This window comes from Barbus barbus (genome assembly GCF_936440315.1).
Source record: "Barbus barbus genome assembly, chromosome: 12".
Classification (NCBI taxonomy): Eukaryota; Metazoa; Chordata; class Actinopteri; order Cypriniformes; family Cyprinidae; genus Barbus; species Barbus barbus.
The window spans coordinates 15,817,812-15,839,403 of record NC_136740.1 but is presented as its reverse complement, the minus strand read 5'-3'; the positions used below and the strand labels follow the sequence as shown (position 1 = coordinate 15,839,403).

Below are 21,592 nucleotides of genomic sequence, written 5' to 3'. Positions count from 1 at the left end.
ATGAACTGAAGCAATACGTAATTTACAAGTCACTTAAAACCGAATTATTTTAACTAGCTTGTTTGTGTTTTTACTGCTAAAACAGAAAAAGCATGCACCCTGTTACTCGCTTTTCTCAAAGATATAAAACACGTCATGATGGTTTACAATAACCAAAATTGATATGACAATAACAAGACACTTTGATACTGTTTTAATATAAATCATAAATAAAGCATACAGTGGCATTTCTAAGTTTTCTATGCACCAACATTCATAGACCGTACACAAACAGGTGTTTCCAAGATCGGTTTCTGATATTTCAGATTCAGTTCCTTCTTCAAAATGTCCTCAGTTGCATGTGCCATTGATTGTGTCTTCTTTAAAAGAAATTAAGATATCCAAGTCAGTCAGTCATGCCCTTGAGTTGCGTTCCTCCTCCTCATTTTCCAGCTTGTAGGCAGGTTTGTAGCGAGTCACACCTCTCTCGTCCACCACTTTAAGAGATGGATTCCTGCATGTGTTATCCATACTGCCTAAAGAAGTGTATCTATGAGGAAGAAAGATAACAGCATAAGCAAACCATGAAGATAATCTAATTTAATGAGTGAGACTGATTGTGAAAAGAAAGAAACATCTCACCCTGTGTCATACAGAATACAGTAGGGCACATACAGGGATCTGAGGAACGACCAGATGTCATGATATGTCCATTCCTACAGAAAGAGAAAGAGATGTGGACATGAAACAAACATTCAGAAGTAACATGGATCCAGGGTCATTTGTAATTCTAAGAACATGCTGTACTGCCGTGTCTTTTACATAAGCACCAGTGATTGGGATGATGGAGTTGCTGTGTAATGATCTTGGAGAGCCTCATTCATCATCATTCACCATCTCTTGGCTGTTTCTGCTGCCAGCTTACATGAGAGTGAGTGGGAGACATGACAGTGATTTACTGACTGTGGAGTTAGTTTAGACACTACAGGAAAGGTGGGAAGATGGGTGAAAACCTTTTTTCTTGCCTGTTTGTCTCTGTGTTTATACATGTGCACACATCTATATGGTTACATAACACAATTATAGCATTAAATATGCAATCAAATTTAGATCCAAGTTAATAAAAAAAAAAATTAGGGCTGGATATTAACAGAGATCACAATTCGATTCAATTTCGATTCACAGGCTCATCAATTCAATTACATTTTAATTTGATTCAATTAAATTGCTGTAAACTATAAAGGGATCCCTTTCACACTGTAGAACTCAAAAATCTGCTGAAGCTGGTTGCCTTAAAATTTTAAGTTGGCTCAACTTTTTTTTTACAGTGCAGTTGGTATATTACAAAATAAACCGTACCAAATTCAATTTCTAATTGTTTTAGATATTAATTAACACTCAAATAAAAATAAAGTTACATGTAACCACATCAATCAGAATGAATCTGGCAAATCCGATTAGAATTTCATTTCAGATTGTAAGGGCTGGTTTAAACCTTTTCTAATCTGTTCGATAGGACATGTATACACTTGATCGGATTGAAAACAGAAACTGGAAAAATGTGCAATGATGCAGAAATGGCGTAATGACGTATCGACACAGAACGAGCTGTTGTTGTTGAATCATAAGTGTCAGAAGTGAATCACAAGTGAATTATGAATCATAATGAAGTGGTGCAGGACAGTAATGATGTCCCAACAGTCCTTGCTTCAGATTCTTTGTTTTGGGCATGGGAAGGGCTTTGCCTTTACTGCTTGATAAATATGAGCAGTGCGGCACAAAGCTTCAGGTGTTTGTCGTCTCCCAATATATACAGTGGGTAAAATAAGTATTGAACACATCACCATTTTTCTTAGTAAATATATTTCCAAAGGTGCTGTTGACTTGAAATTTTCACCAGGTGTCGGTAACAACCCAAGTAATCCATACATACAAAGAAAACAAAACAAATAAGTTCAGAAATTAAGTTGTGTGTAATAAAATGGAATGACACCGGGAAAAAGTATTGAACACGTGAAGAAAGGGAGGTGCAAAAAGGCATGGAAAGCCAAGACACCAGATGAAATCTAGCAGTAATTAGAAAGCAATCCTGCCCCTTGTTAGTGGAAATTAATATTTGCTGCTTCAGTCCCAAAACCTACAGTACCAGAATGATGAAGATGAAACAAGGGTGGACATTTCAGCAAGACAATGATCCCAAACACAGCCAAGAAAACTCTCAATTGGTTTCAGAAAAAGAAAATAAAGCTGCTAGAATGGCCCAGCCAATCACCTGACTTGAATCCAATAGAAAATAAGAACTAAAGATCAGAGTTCATAGAAGAGGCCCACAGAACCTTTTAAGATTTGAAGACTGTGTGGATCACAGTCACTGTGTGAATCGGTCAAAATCACATCCGAGCAATGCATGCGACTAGTTTCTCCATACAGGAGGTGTCTTGAAGGTGTCATTATCAACAAAGGCTTTTGTACAAAGTATTAAATAAATTTCAGTAGTTCAATACTTTTCCCCTGTGTCATTACATTTTATTACACATAACTTAAAGCTACAGTCCGTAACTTTTTTTGGTTAAAAATTATATATAACTAGCCAGTGTTCAAAACTATCGCCTTACTTTAGCCCGATTCACAAGGGTAAACTTATAATAATGTTTTCTAATTTGAGTGATACGGGTAGGTTTTTGTGAGAAATTCAAGCATGGCACTGCGTCATTACGTCACGTCTGTAAACAAAGAGGTTGTCCCGGCTACTAGGCTATATCGCATGTGAGGATCCTGCAGGTGGCGAATCATTTAGCCCAGGGGTAGGCAATGTCGGTCCTGGAGTGTTGATGTCCTGCAGAGTTTAGTTCCAACCCTGAAAAAAACCTCACCTGCCTGTAGCCCTAGTAATTCTGAAGACCTTGATTGGCTTGTTCAGGTGTTTGATTAGGGTTGGAGCCAAACTCTACAGGACAGCGGCACTCCAGGACCGACGTTGCCTACCCCTGGTTTAGCCTTTTCTCATAGCAGCTAGAATAATTAAGTGTATCATTTTGATAGCGGCTTGTGATCCAGAAAGGATTATGTTTATGAAACGCATGTGAATGAAATTAAATTATATTCCAGTTTTAAATGTGCTTCTGATTACAGATAGCCTGGAATTACACAAGATTTGTATTTTAAAGAAAACCAGGTCGAAGGGAGCATAGTTTGCTTTTTGGGTTAAAAGAATTTCTTAACATGAAATTAGAATGGTATGACAATTAGATATGAGACTGTACAGAAATTGAAATCTACACACTAAGACACACTATACTCATAGTCACGCAATGCTGATGTTGTTAAGATTAATAATTTGAGAATAAAGTATAACAATAATAATAATTTGCACGGTTTGACGTAGGGGTGGGCGATATGGGAAAAATATCATATCACGATTTTTTATAGAAATATCACGATTCACGATTTTTATCACGATTCTTTGTTAGTTTTACTATTTTGGTTTTACAAGTTGTCTGAGCATTACAGCCAAACTAGAAAGACAAAGATGCACGGCAGATATTTAGGCCAAAGTGGGCGAAGATAAAAAATCTTTGTCATTATTTTATTTTTCTTATTAAAAAATAAGAACAAAGATACACATTACAAATACACATAATATACAAATAAAACAAACAGTGCTTTATTTCCAGGTACAATAGGTGTATTTAGCAGAGCATTCAATGAAATTGAATGAACAAATATAAAAATAAAACACTAGATAGACTGATTCCTAAAGCAACTGTATTAAAGTTTTTCAGTCAAGAATAGTGAGTGATTTTTCTCTTTTGCGTTTTGTTAACGTTAAATGAATAGTTCCCCCACAAATTAATATTCTGTCATCTGTCTGTCAATTCTGTCACAATGTTGTATTTTTATATCATCATTTACTCAAAAGTTGTTTTAAACCGGAATGAGTTTCTTTCTTCTGCTGAACATAAATGCTATTTTGAAGAAGGTGGAAAACCAAACAGTTGCTGGTCCGCAGTGACTTCCATAGGATTTTTCTTTCCTACTATCAAAGTCAATGTGGACCAGCAACTGTTTGGTTTTCCACTGAGTAAATAATGACAGAAATTTAATTTTAGGGTGAACTATCCCTTTAATGACAGTCGACAGCACGTTTAGTGTCCTGTCCCTTTAAGAGCTGCACGCATCTAATATACAGGCACGCATCCGTTTCTCTCTTAACTATTTACTTTCATTTTAGAGATAACCAACTGAGTCTGTATGTAAACCTTGTGTGTTTTGACAGTATTAGCGCAAAATATAACTTAGTTGAGTAATCAGGCGCTGTTAGACAGGCCTTTTAGTGTCCGTGCTTCAGGTGTATGCGCTCAGAACAAGCGCACGTCAGACCAGCGCGCGAATTAAACATTTAACCAGCAAGGCTTGTATGCAAATAATGTACTTTTGCGATCGCGAATAAGTGCAGTGTCCTGTCTGAGTAACTCTACTGCTGTATGTCGTTTTGTACAGTATATAGAGACGGCGGCGCCAGAACTGTATTTGACAATGTGCGCGGTAGCGCGATACTACGATATTTCTTAAAAAGCAGATCGTGGAGACATTTTTATCGTCCACGATCAAAAATCGTCATATCGCACACCCCTAGTTTGACGTGCACCGATCTTTAGATTAAATCACCATTGGTAGCGCGATTTATGGTAATGCTTTTTTCCTCAGTTGGTCAGAACAAACGTGGCAGAGTTGTTACTTGTTCGGATGACAATATACGGTGACAATTCTTATTTGGGTCATATATTCCAAGACGTAGGCTAAAATCTGTGATTGCAAAGTACAGTAAACATCCACACCGGTGCGGTGACTTACACATACTCCTCAAAACATTAGATTAATCCGCGCTGGAGCCGTGCTGACTCACAACCCCACGTAAGGAAGATAATTCCGCAAAAGCTGCAATTCCAGGTTTTCAAACAGAGATGGCGACAAAGAGGCAAAACTTACAGACAGCAGCTTTAATTTCTGAACTTGTTTTGTTTTATTTGTATGTATGGATTATTTGGGTTGTTACCGACATCTAGTGAAAATTTTATGTCAACGGCACCTTTAGAAATATTTTTACTGGGAAAATGGTGATGTGTTCATTACTCATTTTGGTAACACTATTTTAAGGTGTCCATGATACAGAGTAATTACCTAGTTAAGTACTTAGTTGTAGCCGTTGTACTTGTATGAAAAAAAAAATGTACTTACTATGTAACTAAGTTATGGAACAGCCTGTACGTACAGTTTGTAATTATGTAGATGTAATAGGCAGCTACTGTTACACATATGTAAACGATCGAGTCTGTTACACTGCTACTGATGTAACCAAAAGATTGTTACATATGTGTTGCAGACTTTACACAACTTAATTATAAATGTAAGTACACAGACATAAGCTACTTAAAATAAAGTGCATCAAGATCGTACTTGTGTACTTCATGTGTATCTATACTGTACACCTTATCCAGCTGCACCTTAGTTTGATTTAACCCACCAGTAAACATCTTAAATACATGTAATACCTTTATAATTACATTAAAATTACACAATATTACAGAGGCATAAGCTACTTAAATAAAGTGTATCAAGATTGTACTTAAGTGTACAAGTAGCTGTGTAACAAACTCGGTCTGTTACATATGTGCAACAGTAGCTGCTTATTACATCTACATAATTACAAACTTTAAGTACAGACTGTTCCATAACTTGGTTACATGGTAAGAACATTGTTTCATATAAGTACAACGGCTACTACCAAGTACTTAATTAGATAATTACTCTGTATTATGACACCTAAGTGTTACCCTTATTTTACCCGCTGTATATGCTCAGATTCATCAATCTGAATGATTTCATTCTGAATGAAACAAAATGTGCCCATGTACTCATAGCTAGTGATTGAGCGACATGATACATTTCAGTAAGTTGTACTGTTTCTTTCAGCATACATTCTGATGTTCATTCATGTTTATTTTGCGCTTTAACTTGTAAATGGATGAGATTTTTTTTTTATCTAAAATTACCATTCAGAAGTTCTAAATCAGTAAAATAAATGTAGCAAAATATTAAGCAGCACAAATATATATATTCCTTCCCCCTCACCAGCAGTGGGTTGACCCTCATGTATTCAGGCCAACCCGGGTCTGTGGGACAGAGCGGTGTCAGTGGGTGCGAGTAAGGGTCGGTCCGTCTTGTTCCCATCAAAACCGCCTGTAAATCTGGCCTCCTTTCTCGGACCTCATGCAGAGCCTGCCGAATACTACCCTCCACCGAGAATAGCTCCAGGTCATATCTATAGAAGAGAGAGGAAGATATGTGCCAATTAATTCCACCTATGGAGCTTTGATGGACACTGATGAATTAATGAGGCCTGGATTCATGTTCAACTCATCAAGGTTAAGGAACAGACTGCAGCTGGTTTGTCAGAGGCTGTTATGGCTTACAGATGGAACATCTTCCTTGAAAGTCTCACTCAAGTGATTTGGTTAAGACATTTTACTTACTAACTGGTGCCAGATCCCATATTGTATGTGGGTAAATAAGCAGGACTGTTGATTCTAACATTAGTTCATCAGACATAAAACAGCTCAAAGCATGTCTGGAAAACTTCACAGTACAGAAATGTTGTCAAAATAATTGTCTGAATCAGACATGACTAAATCATATGTTTACATATACTGGTTTATGATGCATGCAGCAAAAAGTTCTGGGAGAAATGCCAGAGGATCCAGTCTGTGATTTACCTACTCAGGAGAAAAGGTTTTATTTTTTAATCTCCTACTTTTAAATCACTGCAGTACCTACTTTTTTTTTTAAGGCAACTTGTCTTACCTTTTGATTGTATCCTGCAAAAACCTCTCCATTTCTGGAAAGGGAGAGACAATTCGAATGTAAAGAGCTTTCAATTGGTCTCTACTATCTGGATACCGCCTGAGAGAGAGAGAGAGAGAGATTTGGATGTATATGAACCTTAACAAGTCTTTGCATGCTGTTTCTTTAAAGAAATTAAATTGGACATTAAATTCAATTCACAGCATTTCTAAATAGTGCCCTTAAATATTCATCTTCACATTAAACTATGGAACGGCTTCAGAACACTTAAAGGGAAAGGGAAGTGGTGTGTGGCCAAGTATGGTGACCCATACTCGAAATTTGTGCCGGACCCCTGCCGGACCTGAGACTCGAACCCACAACCTTCAGGTTATAAGTCCAACTCTCTATCCATTAGGCTATATAGTACATGGAAACTTCATGGTGCTTTATAATGTTTTTGTGCCTTTCGTGGGGCTTAACAATAACACAATAGTATGCACAATATCGAATTTGGATCGGTCTCATCTGACTGATACCCCGATCCTGCAGAAAATTACCCTATCGGAACCGATACCGATACCCTACTCCATACTATAGAAATCAATGGATACCAACAATTGTTTGGTTACCAACATTCTAGTGTTCAACAGAAGAAACAAACAGGAATAACTAGAGGGTAAGTAAATGATAACTGAATTTTCATTTTTGGGTGAACTATACCTTTAAGTGTGCTTAAAGGGGTCATCAGATGCAAACTTCACTTTTCAAGTTGTTTGAACATAAATGTGTGCTGGAAGTGTGTGTACACATCCATCCTATAATGATAAAAATCCACCCAGTGTTTTTTTTTTAAATCCCTATTTTACAATTCCCTTTCTCAAATCAGGCTGTTCTGAGGTTCCTGTCAGAATGACGTAGTTCTGTACAGACCACTCCCACGATAGTTGATTGACAAGAACATCTTCACCCAGCCTGAGTGAGCTGAGAGCTGTCCGCCTCAGGTGCAGGGGAAGACAAGATGTCTCCAATTAAGCGACTGAAGTGTTTAGTTGTTGGATGTAATAATGAATATAGCATTCATCATTTACTCCGGACATCTGAGCCGCTGAAGGCAGAGGATTAACGTTACTTTCACTTTGAAGTGAATGCACCGATCCTCAATCTACATAAATGCATCTATGTTCGCCCAAATCATTCGTGATCCAGCTTTATCTACAGAAGAAATGAGTATAAGGGTTTTTTTTATGAATGCAAATCACCTTTCCTAATAATGTGCTAGTAAGCCAGTTTCGCAGCTGAAATTTAGTATGCTCCATAGATATATACCTAGATACCTCATTATCGACTGTTTCTATGGGCCGTGATACGCAAGCCATCTGCCATTTTTGGAACGGTCTGCGAATCTTTGAGCACATTGACTGCGTGCGTCTACAACAGCAAGTTATACACTTGTATATCTTTGAATATTCATTGATTATTATGGTGAATGCGAGATACGTCAACGTATCTGGAGCGGTCGAATAGGGAATCTACACATATCTATGGTCTGCTCGTCACTCCACAGAAGAGAGGGGCGGAGTCAGCAGAGCTCACTAGGATTTAAAGAAACATGGACTAGATCAGCGTGCTGAAGACAGAGCTGATTTTGACAGGTTTAAAAAGGTGTTTTTTACACTACCATTGAGAATTTTTATGAAAAATTTTGCCAACTGTCATTTAATTTGGTCCATATGCTCTCTTTTCTGTCAAGACCTTGTCTTTACTTTAGTCTTTCTTACCGTTTCAGAGCAGCATAATATAAATGCAGTAGAGCTGTGCAGTCCTTGCCACCATTGAAGCCAACACAGATTTCATTAGTCGAGTATTTCTCCAGTGCCATCTCAATGGTCCCCAATGCTGCAGCTACTTTCTTCCCCAGCACTGTCTCTGTGAGATATTTTGCATACATGTTTAACAAGGTTACGGTCAACTAAGATTTAAACTGGTCAAGATCAAATACATGTAACTGACACCAACAACTGCACTCAAATATGGTTAAAAAGAAGCTCACCGCTTTTCGAGAGTGCATACACCTCTTCAGCTGCGACTGACACCGGGTCAGTGACGAGAGGAACCACAGATCCTTCGGGCAGCTCTTCTATCAGTTGAGTTCTTGCTCGTTCCACCTCTTCTGAGCTATCAGAGTCCAAAACCAATCGGACACGATGATAATTACTAAGCCAGTCTGGGTAAGAGCCCAGAGAGACACGCTTGCCCCAACCTGCCTGCAGTTTTGTTAGACACTGGGCGATATCAGTCTCATCCACGTTCACAAACACCTCACGGGAGTGAAAGGTGGTACCAGAACCTGAAAACAGATGGGTAAGGCCATTGAAAGACTTCTCCAGCAGTGAGGGGATGCCGGGAAATATGTATACATTGCGAACACTGACTAGTGGGAAGCGATTTCGCTGGCCTGTTTGAGGGTCTATACCAAAATTGAGTTTGGCAGAAAGGGGAACCATGGCAAGCTTCATTTGGGCACTGCTGGTAGTGACCGGGCCAAAGAACCCCTCTACTAGCTTTGTCAGTTCAGGGTGAGCATGCAGACCTTCGCCAAACGCCATAGCGACACTCTCAAAAGTGACATCGTCATGGGTGGGACCGATGCCACCGGATGTGATGAGGTGAGTAACAGAGGAGGATTGCTGTGCCACTTCTTTAGAAATTACTTCCTGGATGTCAGGCACCACAGTGATTCGCTCTACGGTCACACCAAGCTTGCGAAGACCCCGGCACAAGAAGGCACTATTAGTGTCAACAGTGTGACCCTGCAATGTAAGAATATAAACCAAAAGATTTTAAAATATTGCTTTCTAATGACTCTTGAAGAGATAATTAACTGCGCCAAAGTGAAAACCTTACTGCATGTGTCAATGGTAGGAAAACAGGTATACAAAATCCTTATAGAGTCCTCAACGGTCATAAAAAGAACAGCATATACAAGAGAAAGTGTTAACTGTCACTATAATCAACAGCTATTGTAAATTACCTTGAGGATCTCATCTCCAATGATGAGAATAGCTGCTGTGACAGCACCATCTTTCTGCGTGGAGGATGCACTGCAGTTCTGAGCCATTGGGATGATTTGGGCTCCAATTTGCTGAACCCTCTTAGCTACTCTGCTAATCCGATGCAAAGCCTGCTGCATTCAGCCGAAAATGACGACACAGGAGAAAGGCAAAGAAAGAAAAAGGACAGATGGAGAGGGTCTGTTGGAAACAAGCACAAAAGACTGAGCAATAAAACTAGTCTTTATTTGACTTTTAAAACTATAAATTAAGTTCTATTTTTAAGACTGAATATCAAACATACCAAAAATGTGGACACAAATCTAAATTTCTCTAGATCTGTAATCTTCAATAGATATTAAAACATGGAACCAAACGATACCTTTCATTTAAAAACAATTCACAGAATGTAGGACTCCATGGTTGATCCAATGAAACCAAAATTGAGATATGACTCTGCAGTGCTGCAGTTTAATTAAATAAATATAAGCTCTGAATGTTTCAGGGTTTAGCACTGGACTGTGTTCATTTACACACAAGCAGCTCATGATCCTGTGTTTCCAGGGTCTTGATTCAAGGTAAATGCTGCTCCACACAATCTCATCTTGCAATGAGAACTGCTTATAAACAGTCAGTTGTCAACAAAAAAAAGAGGCTTTAAGGTTCTCTGTGGTTTTCCATAAAACGATTTTGAAAATAATTATTATTGTTGCAGTTTTACAGCTGATGTAAAATAAAATTATTTGTCTTATTTTTATTTTACTTAAATACTCAATTTGCTTATTTCTAGTGAAATACTGCAACGGTAATATTTATTGTGTGCTTAATACTTGATTTGTTAATAATACATTATTATTTTCATATATATATATATATATATATCACAAAAACTGACAAAAATGTGCACCCCTACAAACGAGCAAGATAATATATTAATGGTTAAAAGTCAACAGAAGATTTGAGACACTAAAAATTACTTATTGCAAAGTTTTGAAAGTCTTGAAAACATTTTTTCTAAGAGTTTATTAAGGTGGTTTACAAAGAAACTAAAAGTACGCGCCAGAACAAGCTTTAATAACATTCTTGTCGCTGCATCATCCAAGTCTAATTATCTGATCTATTACTTCTAACAAAAACTGCTGGATATTTTATAGAAATGTCCAATTTATCCCAAGTAAAAACACACGTTTGTTAGCAAAATAGTTTGCTTCCCTTACCTAGAAGGCACGTAACTGAATCCTGGGTTTAGTCCAGATTTCGTGGCCAACTAAATGTTATTCAATGAAGCACTCATCTCATTCAAGAATAAGCCATAAATCGATGATTACATTACATCTGGTCAAACTGTACAGTCACTATGATCTCAAGGTACTGTCACGGTCATATGAACAAAAGCGCCGAGTGCTCCGCATGCTTGTGTCGTGAAAACTAGAAGCAAACCAGCCCTAAACATTGATACTAGCTAATGCAAACGCGTCGCATACATAATACAGATTCGAGATGCTACTTTTTAAACGCTGTAACGTACTTGATTTGTTATTAAATCCAGGTCGAGAACTCACCCTTATTACATATCAGTAAGAAAATACATGATTGCACTCCTCCTGTCACGTGACGTCTCTTGGCCAATCGATGGGAGACGTTGCTCTACTTCCTCAATAAACTAACCAATCAGCGTAAAGAGGGCGGGAGCTTCCTCGGGAAGTGAAAGCAGATATCCTTTACAAAATTTACAGGCTGATTCCATCTAAATTGTAAATGTTACATTTAATTGTCCCTTAGAACAATTACGAAACGATTTACGTAAATTAATTTTCTTTTGCAATTAGTCATATGAACACTTAAAAGCAGCTTTGACAAACACACAAAAAATATTTCTGACTTAAATTTGTTTTTAATGCAATTTTAATAGGACGCTATATATTTACTTCGGACCCAACACTAAATACACTGCAGTGCTGCTGGAAATTCTTAATACATCATCAGTTTCATCTCTGTAACTTTTTTTTATTTATTACCTTTAACGTAACGTTAGGTCGAGCCCTCTGAGATCCTTATGTCCAAAGGAAATCGTGTGATTATGTAAATTTGTATTCCACACCTAACGTAAGTTACCTCAGTTCTTTGTTGTACAAACAGCTTAGGTACACAGTTTCGATCTTTCTGAATCGTGCAGGGGCAATGTGTGAAAAGTCAAACTTTTCTCTTGCACTGATGCCCACTGACGGAGTCTCACAGATTTATCTTGGTTGAAGCATCCAGGATAAGCACACACGCGCACCATTTTGAAGAAAATCCACCGCCACGAGAAAGCAATAAAGTTTGCGTGTATTTTCTTCTGTGTTGTGAATAGAGCTGTTCAGTTTGTGGTCCTCAACTCAATCCCGGAAGAGAACGAGCAGATTCGAACCATGGGTTCTTCGTGAAGCTTTAGAACCTTTGAGAATCATTCGAACCAGTGATTTGGAGCGTGTTTCAAACTGCCAGAGTCACGTGATGTCAATAAACGAGGCTTCGTTACGTCCTAGAAACGTTTTTAAATTTAAATGTTTCGCCGTGTTTCATAAATTTGTACAGATTTCAATGACATATTTGTATAATAAAAAGAAACAGTTGTAGTTAATAGTCTTTTATTGACCTGGTTAACCAAGCTCCCCATAAAACAAACAAAACAAGCCCTACAATTTAATAAATGTACACATATTATACAACACTTCAACTGTAATGCTATTAAATGATTTGTTAATTGCATGCTTCGGAAATAATTTTGTTTAATTGCTAAATTATTTTATGCATGTTTGCCTTGAGTTTTTGTTGCATTTACACAGTTTATACCAGCAGGGGTCACCAGCGTGTGGCGTTTCGAGCACTTCAGAGGGTGTTATGATATTATGATAACTTTTCTGCAGGTTTGATCAGTGGTGGAAAGAGTACTGAAAAAATATACTCAAGTAAAAGTACCATTACCTTCCAAAAAATGTAGATTGAGTAGAGTAAAAGTACTTGTCCAAAAAACTACTTGAGTAAGAGTAAAAGAGTAAATCGACACTTAAGACTGGGTTTGTGGTCCAGGGTCACATTTAAAAAACGTTGTACATCCTGTCATTCACATTACCTTGTTTGTCATAAAGAATGAACAATATCTATCATCCAACAGTTTTAATTTTGACTGCCAACTCTTTAAAAACGCATCAAAACAGCGGAAACAGTATTCAGTTGAAGAAAAGATGAAAGTTATTCTCAGTACAATTATCCCCATTTAAATCATAAAGTTTGAAAAACAGCTTTAAAATCATGTGTAAGGCCACTGAGACAGCATGCTGTTGTTGCACATAAAATATTAATGTTTAGAACAGTGCAAATACAAACACCATTAGAAACTCATAGTTCAGCATCACACACCATGATATGAATTAAAATCAGAGCCCAGATTTCTCTCCAAAACGGAGCCAGTTTTAGCGTTTTGCAATAAAGAGATAAGAATAACTCAACTTGATAATTTGTTACAATTTTAACATAAATGCATATTGTAGAAGGATGGCATCGTGCCATACCTTTTACAAATTTACTGGAATTGTTGTTGAAAAAAACATTTGTAAGGAAAAATGCATTAAATAGCCAAGTATTTCTAGGGAAACTTTTTCAAAAGAAAACACAAACGCACGGCGGTCTCGGTGAATCAGCAGCATCCACAACTGAATGGAACAAAAAGTGTTGAACTTGAAAATTGTTTATGCGCGTGTGCACTTGCTAAATGAAGGCGGATTGTATATAAATAATAATAAAAAAGTTTATTAATGAGCTGCAGTTTTATTACACGGGCTGACACAGATGCAGTGTATTAACGCTACGGGTCATCAATAAGGTGCAGATTGGTCCTCAATTTGAGTACATTATTTCAAATCGTTTTAGTGTTTCCAACACACTTTTTCACAGCGCGCATCACGCGCTCAAACTCATCAAAAGTCAACAAGTTCAACACGACTTACCCAAGAGACTGCAGCAGAACGCACGCGAGAGAGAGACGAGGCAGCGCAGTGAGTGGGAATTTACCAAACGTGGCACTTGCGGGAGTTAACACTGTGTACGCAATACCCGAAACCTCACACCAAATTTCAGGTCGTGTAGGCAAGCATATATACAAATCATTTAGTAAGCAGGAATCCGAAATGTATCTTAACATATTAGAGGAAGATGTGACTGAATTGATGCTTGAAGAATGTCATGAAAAACAGCAGTTGGCGGTTAAAGTTTTCTATGCACAATTTTATTTGACTAAAGTCACGAGACCGATTACTATCTCTCTATCCAATCACATTAATGGATAAAAATAAAATTAAAATAAGCATGTAACGACTACAAACGGAGGAGTAAAAGTAGCTACCGATACATCACTTAAAATGTAGCCTATACTCTAAAAGTAAAAGTAGCTACACAATTACTCAAAAAAGTACAATTACTGATAAAAACTACTTAATTACTGTAACGTGAGTATTTGTAATTCGTTACTTCACACCCCTGTATTTAACACATATTGAATTTATTAATTGCGCAATATAGTGCAGACCCCTGCAGTAGGCTCGTGCTGCACATGCACTCCCCCTGTTGAAGACCACTGACCTAGTTCATTCAGTTTCAGTTCTTGAAAAAAAGTGCTGCTGCAAATATTTTTCAGATTCAAACTATGTGCTTGTTCCTTTAGATTTAACCCATGAAATGAGTGAAAGCCCACATTCAAATTCTGTTTGCTGGTGCTTTATATGCATGACTTACCATAGAGTATGAGGCCTATGGACCACTTTTATGATACATTATTTGTTTTGAGGCTTGACATATGTGACCCTGGACCACAAAACCAGTCGGGTCAATTTTTTGAAAATGAGATTTATACCCCATCTGAAAGCTGAATAAATCAACTTTCCATTGATGCATGATTTATTAGGATAGGATAATATTTGGCAGAGATACAACTAGCTTATTTGAAAATCTGGAATCTGAGGGTGCAAAAAAATCGAAATATTGAGAAAATCGCCTTTAAAGTTGTTCAAATGAAGTTCTTAACAATGCATATTACTAATCAAAAATTAAGTTTTGACATATTTACAGTAGGAAATTTACAAAATATCTTCATGGAACATGATCTTTACTTAACATCCTAATGATTTTTTGGCATAAAAGAAAAATCGATAATTTTGACCCATTCAATGTATTTTTGACTATTGCTACAAAATATACCCGTGCTACTTATGACTGGTTTTGTGGTCCAAGGTCACATATTTAGTCACAATTTCTTGTCATTACATGAAACCAAAATGGACATTCCTTATTTTTTTTCCCTTTTTATTCCACAGAATAAATAAAGTCATGAGGCTAAATCAGGAGAGCTTTAATTCTGGACAAATTATAAAATAACTGGAGTTTGCTGGTTGGCATGAAATCTAAAACTATTTGATTTTTTATATAAAAGAAAGAAATAAACTTGCACTGTCCTTAATCTCGCTTCATGTTATTGTTAACTGTGATTAAAACAGTAGCCTATTATAGGATACATGTATTTGTTTTAGGTAAGAAATAATTTCCAGTAGTTCCTTTGTCAATAAAGGCCATAAACGCCCGGGAAAGTCCATGAATGAGTTCATAATTCCTGTTTAAGGAAAATTCGTTTCTTGTTCAACTGTGAATCGCAGGGAAAAAAAAAAGAAAAACAGGTCAAGGGCGCGCGCTGAGAGAACCAGGTGCGGGCGCTCTCGTGGACGCCAAACCACATGATACAAGCAGCCATCCGATCGCGGAAGTGCGACTTTTTTTTTTTTGGACTGTGAAAGAGGGGGGTAAACTGGGGGAGGAAAGGAAGGCAGAGGCGAAAAGAAAAGTTTCATGACATTAGTCGTACTCGACGTGTAAATGAGCCTGGCGAGACCAGCGCTTTATTTAACGTCTGGACCGTCTTTTGTTCCTCAAATGTGATATTTTCAGCAGTTGATCTGAACAGTGTTGAGGAGAGCAGGACCGGAATCGAGGGGCCGACAGGAGAGGAAGCGAGCGGGTAAGTTCAGGCAAAAGTTGACCACAGTCATGACTGTATGATCCGGGACAGGAATCCATACGGCCCCGTCCTGGAACGTGCTCGGATGCGTGTGTTTGGCGAAATCTAGCAGTTTTAACTTGTTACAGCCTGACTCGAGGGTTTAACGTTACTTTTGTCTCAGTAGCCTTTCTGTTTTAAACATAGTCCGTCCTATGGCCTGTACTGACAATTTTTTTTGGCATTGAGCAAAATTTTGTCTCATTATCACGCAGCGTGCATACTGTAAGACCACATGAGAGCTTTTCAAGAATCTATATTCGTTGTAATTTTTCAAGGCAGTGTAAGTTTTATCTTTACATGAGAGCCTACAAAGTGCGATTACTTAATATTTGCCTTTATTCGTATTATGTTACAGAAATCGACCGATATTATGTTTTTAATAACTGATATGTAGGACCAAATTATATTGTTAATACTGCTTTTTGACACAAAATAAATAATCAGTTGAATATAACAATGAAAACATAACACACATTTTAAATATTTTATTTGAGTAATAATAGTGATAAAACAATTATTATTAATAATAGTAATTATAATTAAATTATTTTCTAAATTATATTAATTATAATTACATGATTATTAAAAATTATTAGCATTATTTTAACACCTTTTGTGTGAAGTTTTACTAACTTTTAAGACTTTTAGCCTGTCTAATTCACTGTTAGAGACTCAGTCAGCAAATGGTTTTATTATCGGTAGGTTTGATATTAATCTTAAATACACAAAAATTGTGCTCATTATTATGTAAAATTGAGCTGATTCCAAAAGTAACCGTTAAAGAAGCGATTAACCACTTAAGTGGGAATATAAAACCGATTATCATTATCATATTATTATTATTATCTCTATTATGTTATATTGTTACAGTGATGCAAATGTAAATAATCTCTTCTTGTTGTGAAAAGCAGTTGTCCTCAACATTAGGGCCATTTATCATGGACTGATCTCGCCAGCTGCGAATCCTACACCAGCATGAGCTCTTATCTGCTGCATGAGCAGCTGTCACAGACATTTGGAGCAACTCAGTCCAACACGAGGGACGAGGCTATGTGTTCCTATCAGATTCAGACGTCTAGCTGTGACATTAGAGCCCCAAACTGTACATGATCTCCATGATCGTACAGTCTTTTATGAAACAATGCCTGTGATGTCAGTCTCAGGAAACTGAGTCAGTAGTTTTGTTGCTGATGGAATTGTGTTTAAGATGAGCCATTCTTGACGGCCTCTATTTCATATTACATGAGTATATCCAAGCCAACTGGTCTCTTTCCATCATATTTTGTGTCATGTCCATGTGCTTATATTGGGAAGAGCTCTTTGAGCCTTGATTTGACTTTTTATGGTCTAATTTGGGCTTCAGTGATAGAAACTGTGGGATAGTTAAAATTTAAATAATTCATTATCTTGTAATTTATGAGTAGAAGGTCAGTAACTTCAAAATCAGAACTAGTTGATTGTGTTTTTCCCTTTCTTAGATCATTATATTTGAAGAAGAATGATTGATAGTAGCGCCATGACAAATCCAAGCAGGATTTATGACAGGCTTGCCTTATTGTAACTCTCTCTTTTTCTCTTTTCTTCTAAGTCGATATGTTATCAGGTTCCCTGCAGATGACACTAACTGGTGAAGGAAGCTCTAGATGGATCACAATTTCACCTGATTAGAAGTAGGACGAACAGGCTGACAGTGGAAATTATTACTGCTAAATTGACTCTTTAAGACAGCCTGATATCACAGTGACACACACCTGCTCAATCTCAGATGAAAAATCGAGTGCTTAGAAAAGACTTTTTTGTTTCTGAGGTGTATCGATCTGTCTGAGGCATCAGACAGGCTTCTGAACCTGTCAAAACAGAGTAGTCTCTTATATAATGCCTTTTGAGGCCTCGTCCAGACTGCTTCCATTTTGAGAACTTCAGTTGGAAAGATTTTGCTTTTGTGATAATTACCTATTGAACGATGTTTGCCCAGTGAATTGCAATCAGGACAGATTTATGTTAGAATGGATTCGTTCTGTTTGTGTTTCATAACCAAGGCCCAATGCGTGTTTGGTTTTTGATGATGTTATTGATGTTTTCCACTGTCTGGCTTCCTATCAAGTTTGGAAACACTCCACTTTGAGCTACTGTGCCAAACTTCCCATCTAGTCTCTGAGGAGCATGCGACAGGATATCGTGTTCCTGTGCTATCAGAATGTCCCACTGAGTAGTTTGTATTTTTGATAGCCCAGATGACGCATAACTTTGCTAGGCAACAGAAAAATATAGTTTGTCTGGTCAAGTTGACTGCTTAAACATGTTTCCAGATCTAGTCCTTTACCCTGGGCAGGACGTCAAATAGGTTTTTCCATGGGTTTCAGATTCAGCTGTGGCATATCTGAAGCAGTATTCACCACTGAAGGCAGCAGCTTCGTCTCAGCCTACCCTCTGTCTCCTGTCATGAGGCTCCAGTGTTGTCATCCTGAAGGTTTCTTAAGGAAGATACCTTTGTGCAGATGTTGGGTGAGAACTTTGGCCGGTACTAGAACAACTACTGCAGCAGTGACGTGTAGGTGGTCAACTCTTGAGTCAACAGGATGTTGGTTAGGTTTGCAACAAAGCGAGTAGTTCAGCTGCATGTAGAAGAGCGTGGTCAGATAGTGAAGCCACACGGATGATAAAAAGTGATAATAGAAAAAAGTCGTGCTCTACATGTGATGAGTAGTTGAAATGTCATGCTTTTATTACACACAGACCTCATGCAGCATGCATTGTCTTTTGTTTCTCTCTCTTCCTCTCTTTCTCACCACTTGATTGGTTATCTTGTACCCATAAAAGTTGGGGGGGGGGGGCATTTCCTGTTCAGTTCTGACCATGTTCTGTGTTTCCTTCAACAGACACAAGCACACACACACCCAGAATAGCTTAAAATTTGTCATTAAATAATTGAATACTGATATATTGTGCATTCCTAGTCGTTTTTGATGCACATCTTGGAATTTATTTGTTAAATAATCACCATCATAGTTTATGGACAGAATTAATCCTCTTCAAGTACGTGTATGAATTTTTTTTTTTTTTAATGCATTTTGGAAATTTCATTTGCACCTTCTCCTTTTCATGATTTTTATTTTATGCAAATATTCCCAAATTTGCATAAAAATGCGCCCTGAAATCAGCTATTGACACAGTATAGATACAGCCACATTCTTTGTTTATAACTGATTTATCTGACTCTTTATGAGCTACAAGCAGGTAGTAAATAGACCAAAGGTTCTCTCCAGTCTGTCTGTCTCCCTTCATGTCTGGCACCTTAGTCTGCCTGTCTCTTTACAGGACATATTGTCTCTTCACGTTAACACCCTGTCTCTGATTTGACACGTCTTGTCGTGGAGGAAGTGATTTTTTCAGTTTTTCCCAAAATTTCTCAAACTGAAATGTCGCTTCAGAAAATGAAGATCAACTGTGCAGGCCTCTAAATCCCTTGCCTTTAAATAGTATTTTTTTTTTCCCCAAAAATGACAAATCTGTCATTATTTACACACCCCTATATCATTCCAGCCCTGTATTGTGGATGGTGATTACTCTCAAGTTTCTTAAAAGTTCATAAAATGCTGAATTATGAGTCTTCTGAAGCCCCACAATTGTTTTATGAGATGAACAGACTTGCTGATAATCTTCCCCTGTGACACAGCTGTCAAATATTTTATGAAAGAAAGAAAATAATACCGGCTCAGAATGACATGAGGATGAGTAAATGATGACTGTTCATTTTTACGTGAACTGTCACTTTAAAAGTCAGTCCTAAAGTTTTACTGTGTGAGGAGTGTTACATGACCTCTGACCTCTTCCAGCGGTGGGACCTTCTCTAAGATCACACACATCCTGCTCCGTACTGGTGAGCTGTTTGTGGTCCCTGTGAACTTTACCTAATGGGATGCTATGGCCTTTTGTCCAAATGGTCTCGCTCTGAGTAAACCCACACATGGCATACCCACTGCGAGAGACACGCAAGCTGTTTCTCAAATCCTGCACTTGTGTCCCTGACGCCTAGGCATTTGGAAATGCGAGCTCGCAAATGTTTTCCCTAGTTGAAATTTTGACAAGGATCCAGGGATGATTATGAGTTAAAATGCTGGAGACTTTGACCTACTTTGTGAAATCAGTCTGTGTTTTGTTGCTCGTTTTAGCATGTGGTTAGTCTAGGGTCAATCCCACATTAGTTATATTATAGTGCCACATTATTTCTGCTTGTATGATTAATGTCATATATTATGAAACTATAAAGTTTTTCTTGACATATAAAAACATTGGTCGCTCAGGATTTACACAGTTTTAATGAAAGATGAAGTTGCAGTCTTTTACATGGACAGAAATAAAAGGTATAGAAATTAACATTTATTTAGCAAAGACGAATTAAAATGACCAAAAGTGGCATTTATAATATTACAAAATATTTCCATTTCAAATAAATGCTGTTCTTTTGAACTTTCTATTTGTCAAATGATCCTGAAAGCAAAATGTATCACTATTTCAGCCAAAATTTTAAGCAGCACAACTATTTTCAACATTGATGATAATTAATAAGAAATGTTTCTTAAGCACCAAATCATTTCAAGGATTTCTGAAGGATCATGTGACACTGAAGATTGGAGTAATGGCTGCTGAAAATTCAGGTTTGCCATTACAGGAATAAATTACAATTAAAATATATTAAAGTAGAAAACAGTTATTTTAAACTGTAGTAATAATAATTTAAAATATGATTGTTTTTACTGTAGTTTTGATCAAATAAATGCAACCTTGGCGAGCATAAGAGACAATCGTACCGAGAAAGGGGAAATTGGTGTTCGAGGAAGCGGGCACTGTGTGTTTTAGCTGGACAGACTGTGGTAGTACTTGGAAAACGGAGCAGGAGGGAGAAACCTAAAATAGAAAGCTCACACTATTGTAGTCCAGAAGCCTGAGTGAATGCTAATCTAATGTCCACTCAGAAAAGCCAACGACAGATTCCCACAATTCATGCCATCATGGCTTGAATCTTGATGTCACGTAGTGTGGATTTGAGTTTTGAGATAAATGTGCAGTATTAATCTTGGCAATCGTGTCAGTGACAATCCGGGAACTATTGCGTGTTTTATGGTTTCGTCAATAGTTCTGGTGTGTTGCTAGAGCAGCATTTTAGTATTTCATGTCACGGTTGCTGTATTTGCCTTGCATAGAACACCTGTGTGTGTGAAAGGTTGACTTTTTTTTTTTTATACAGTGCACATGTCTGAGAGAATCAAAGATATTGTAAGACCAATATGAAACCACATGTAAAAGTTCTCTGGGCCTTTCATGTTGACTTCCTGCTAGAAAACCTGCTGGCTTTTAGTTTCATTTTACCATGATTTGTACGAGATTCCCAGAGCCCTCGTGGTCCTGCAGAGGTCACACCTGGGTGAAAGGACAGGTTCTTCTGTACGTAAATGGCTGTGTGTCGGATTGACAAAGAGATGTTACTTGCATCTTCAGGCCTTCACTTAATCATTTCTGACTAAGAAATGTGTTTTCAGGGGCATGTATGGGCCGTGTGTCTGAAACATTGCGCTGCAGTGCAGTTCAGCTCAGTCCGCTGGTCAACCCTGTTATTATGGGCCGTGCAGAA

General features: G+C 37.6%; 2 protein-coding genes across 11 annotated transcripts in view; one reads left to right on the top strand and one right to left on the bottom strand.

The window, feature by feature from the left end:
* Positions 1–165: 165 nt before the first annotated feature.
* On the bottom strand, positions 166–12,373 carry LOC306878476 (FAD synthase-like). 9 transcript variants are annotated; one of them, XM_079430881.1, is made up of 9 exons: positions 11,435–11,493; positions 9,854–10,073; positions 9,413–9,632; positions 8,873–9,169; positions 8,601–8,748; positions 6,841–6,939; positions 6,112–6,301; positions 622–695; positions 166–529 (listed from the first exon to the last, which is right to left on the bottom strand). In XM_079430881.1, exons 2-9 carry the CDS (start codon positions 10,010–10,012, stop codon positions 394–396), a joined length of 1,323 nt encoding a protein of 440 aa, XP_079287007.1. In that variant the 5' UTR covers positions 10,013–10,073; positions 11,435–11,493; the 3' UTR covers positions 166–393. The 9 variants fall into 9 exon arrangements, with proteins under 9 accessions (XP_079287007.1, XP_079286999.1, XP_079287002.1 ...); XM_079430873.1 differs by lacking the exon at positions 11,435–11,493 and adding an exon at positions 11,891–12,373 and having other exon boundaries at positions 173–529; positions 8,873–9,632; XM_079430876.1 differs by lacking the exon at positions 11,435–11,493 and adding an exon at positions 11,988–12,373 and having other exon boundaries at positions 173–529; positions 8,873–9,632.
* Positions 12,374–15,578: 3,205 nt separating this feature from the next.
* Positions 15,579–21,592, top strand: part of LOC306878097 (SHC-transforming protein 1-like) — a gene marked incomplete at its 5' end in the record, with an annotated part of 41,032 nt that continues 35,018 nt past the window's right edge. For both annotated transcript variants that reach the window (XM_079430216.1, XM_079430215.1), the window contains one exon: positions 15,579–15,918. The remainder of the gene's footprint in view (positions 15,919–21,592) is intronic.

Coding starts and splice junctions, on each gene's coding strand:
- LOC306878476 (XM_079430873.1), bottom strand. CDS start 10,012: ATGCAGCAGGCTTTGCATCGGATTAGCAGAGTAGCTAAGAGGGTTCAG. Junction 9,633..9,853: donor TTGGAGATGAGATCCTCAAG/GTAATTTACAAT, acceptor CTTACATTGCAG/GGTCACACTGTTGACACTAA. Junction 8,749..8,872: donor GTATGCACTCTCGAAAAGCG/GTGAGCTTCTTT, acceptor AATATCTCACAG/AGACAGTGCTGGGGAAGAAA.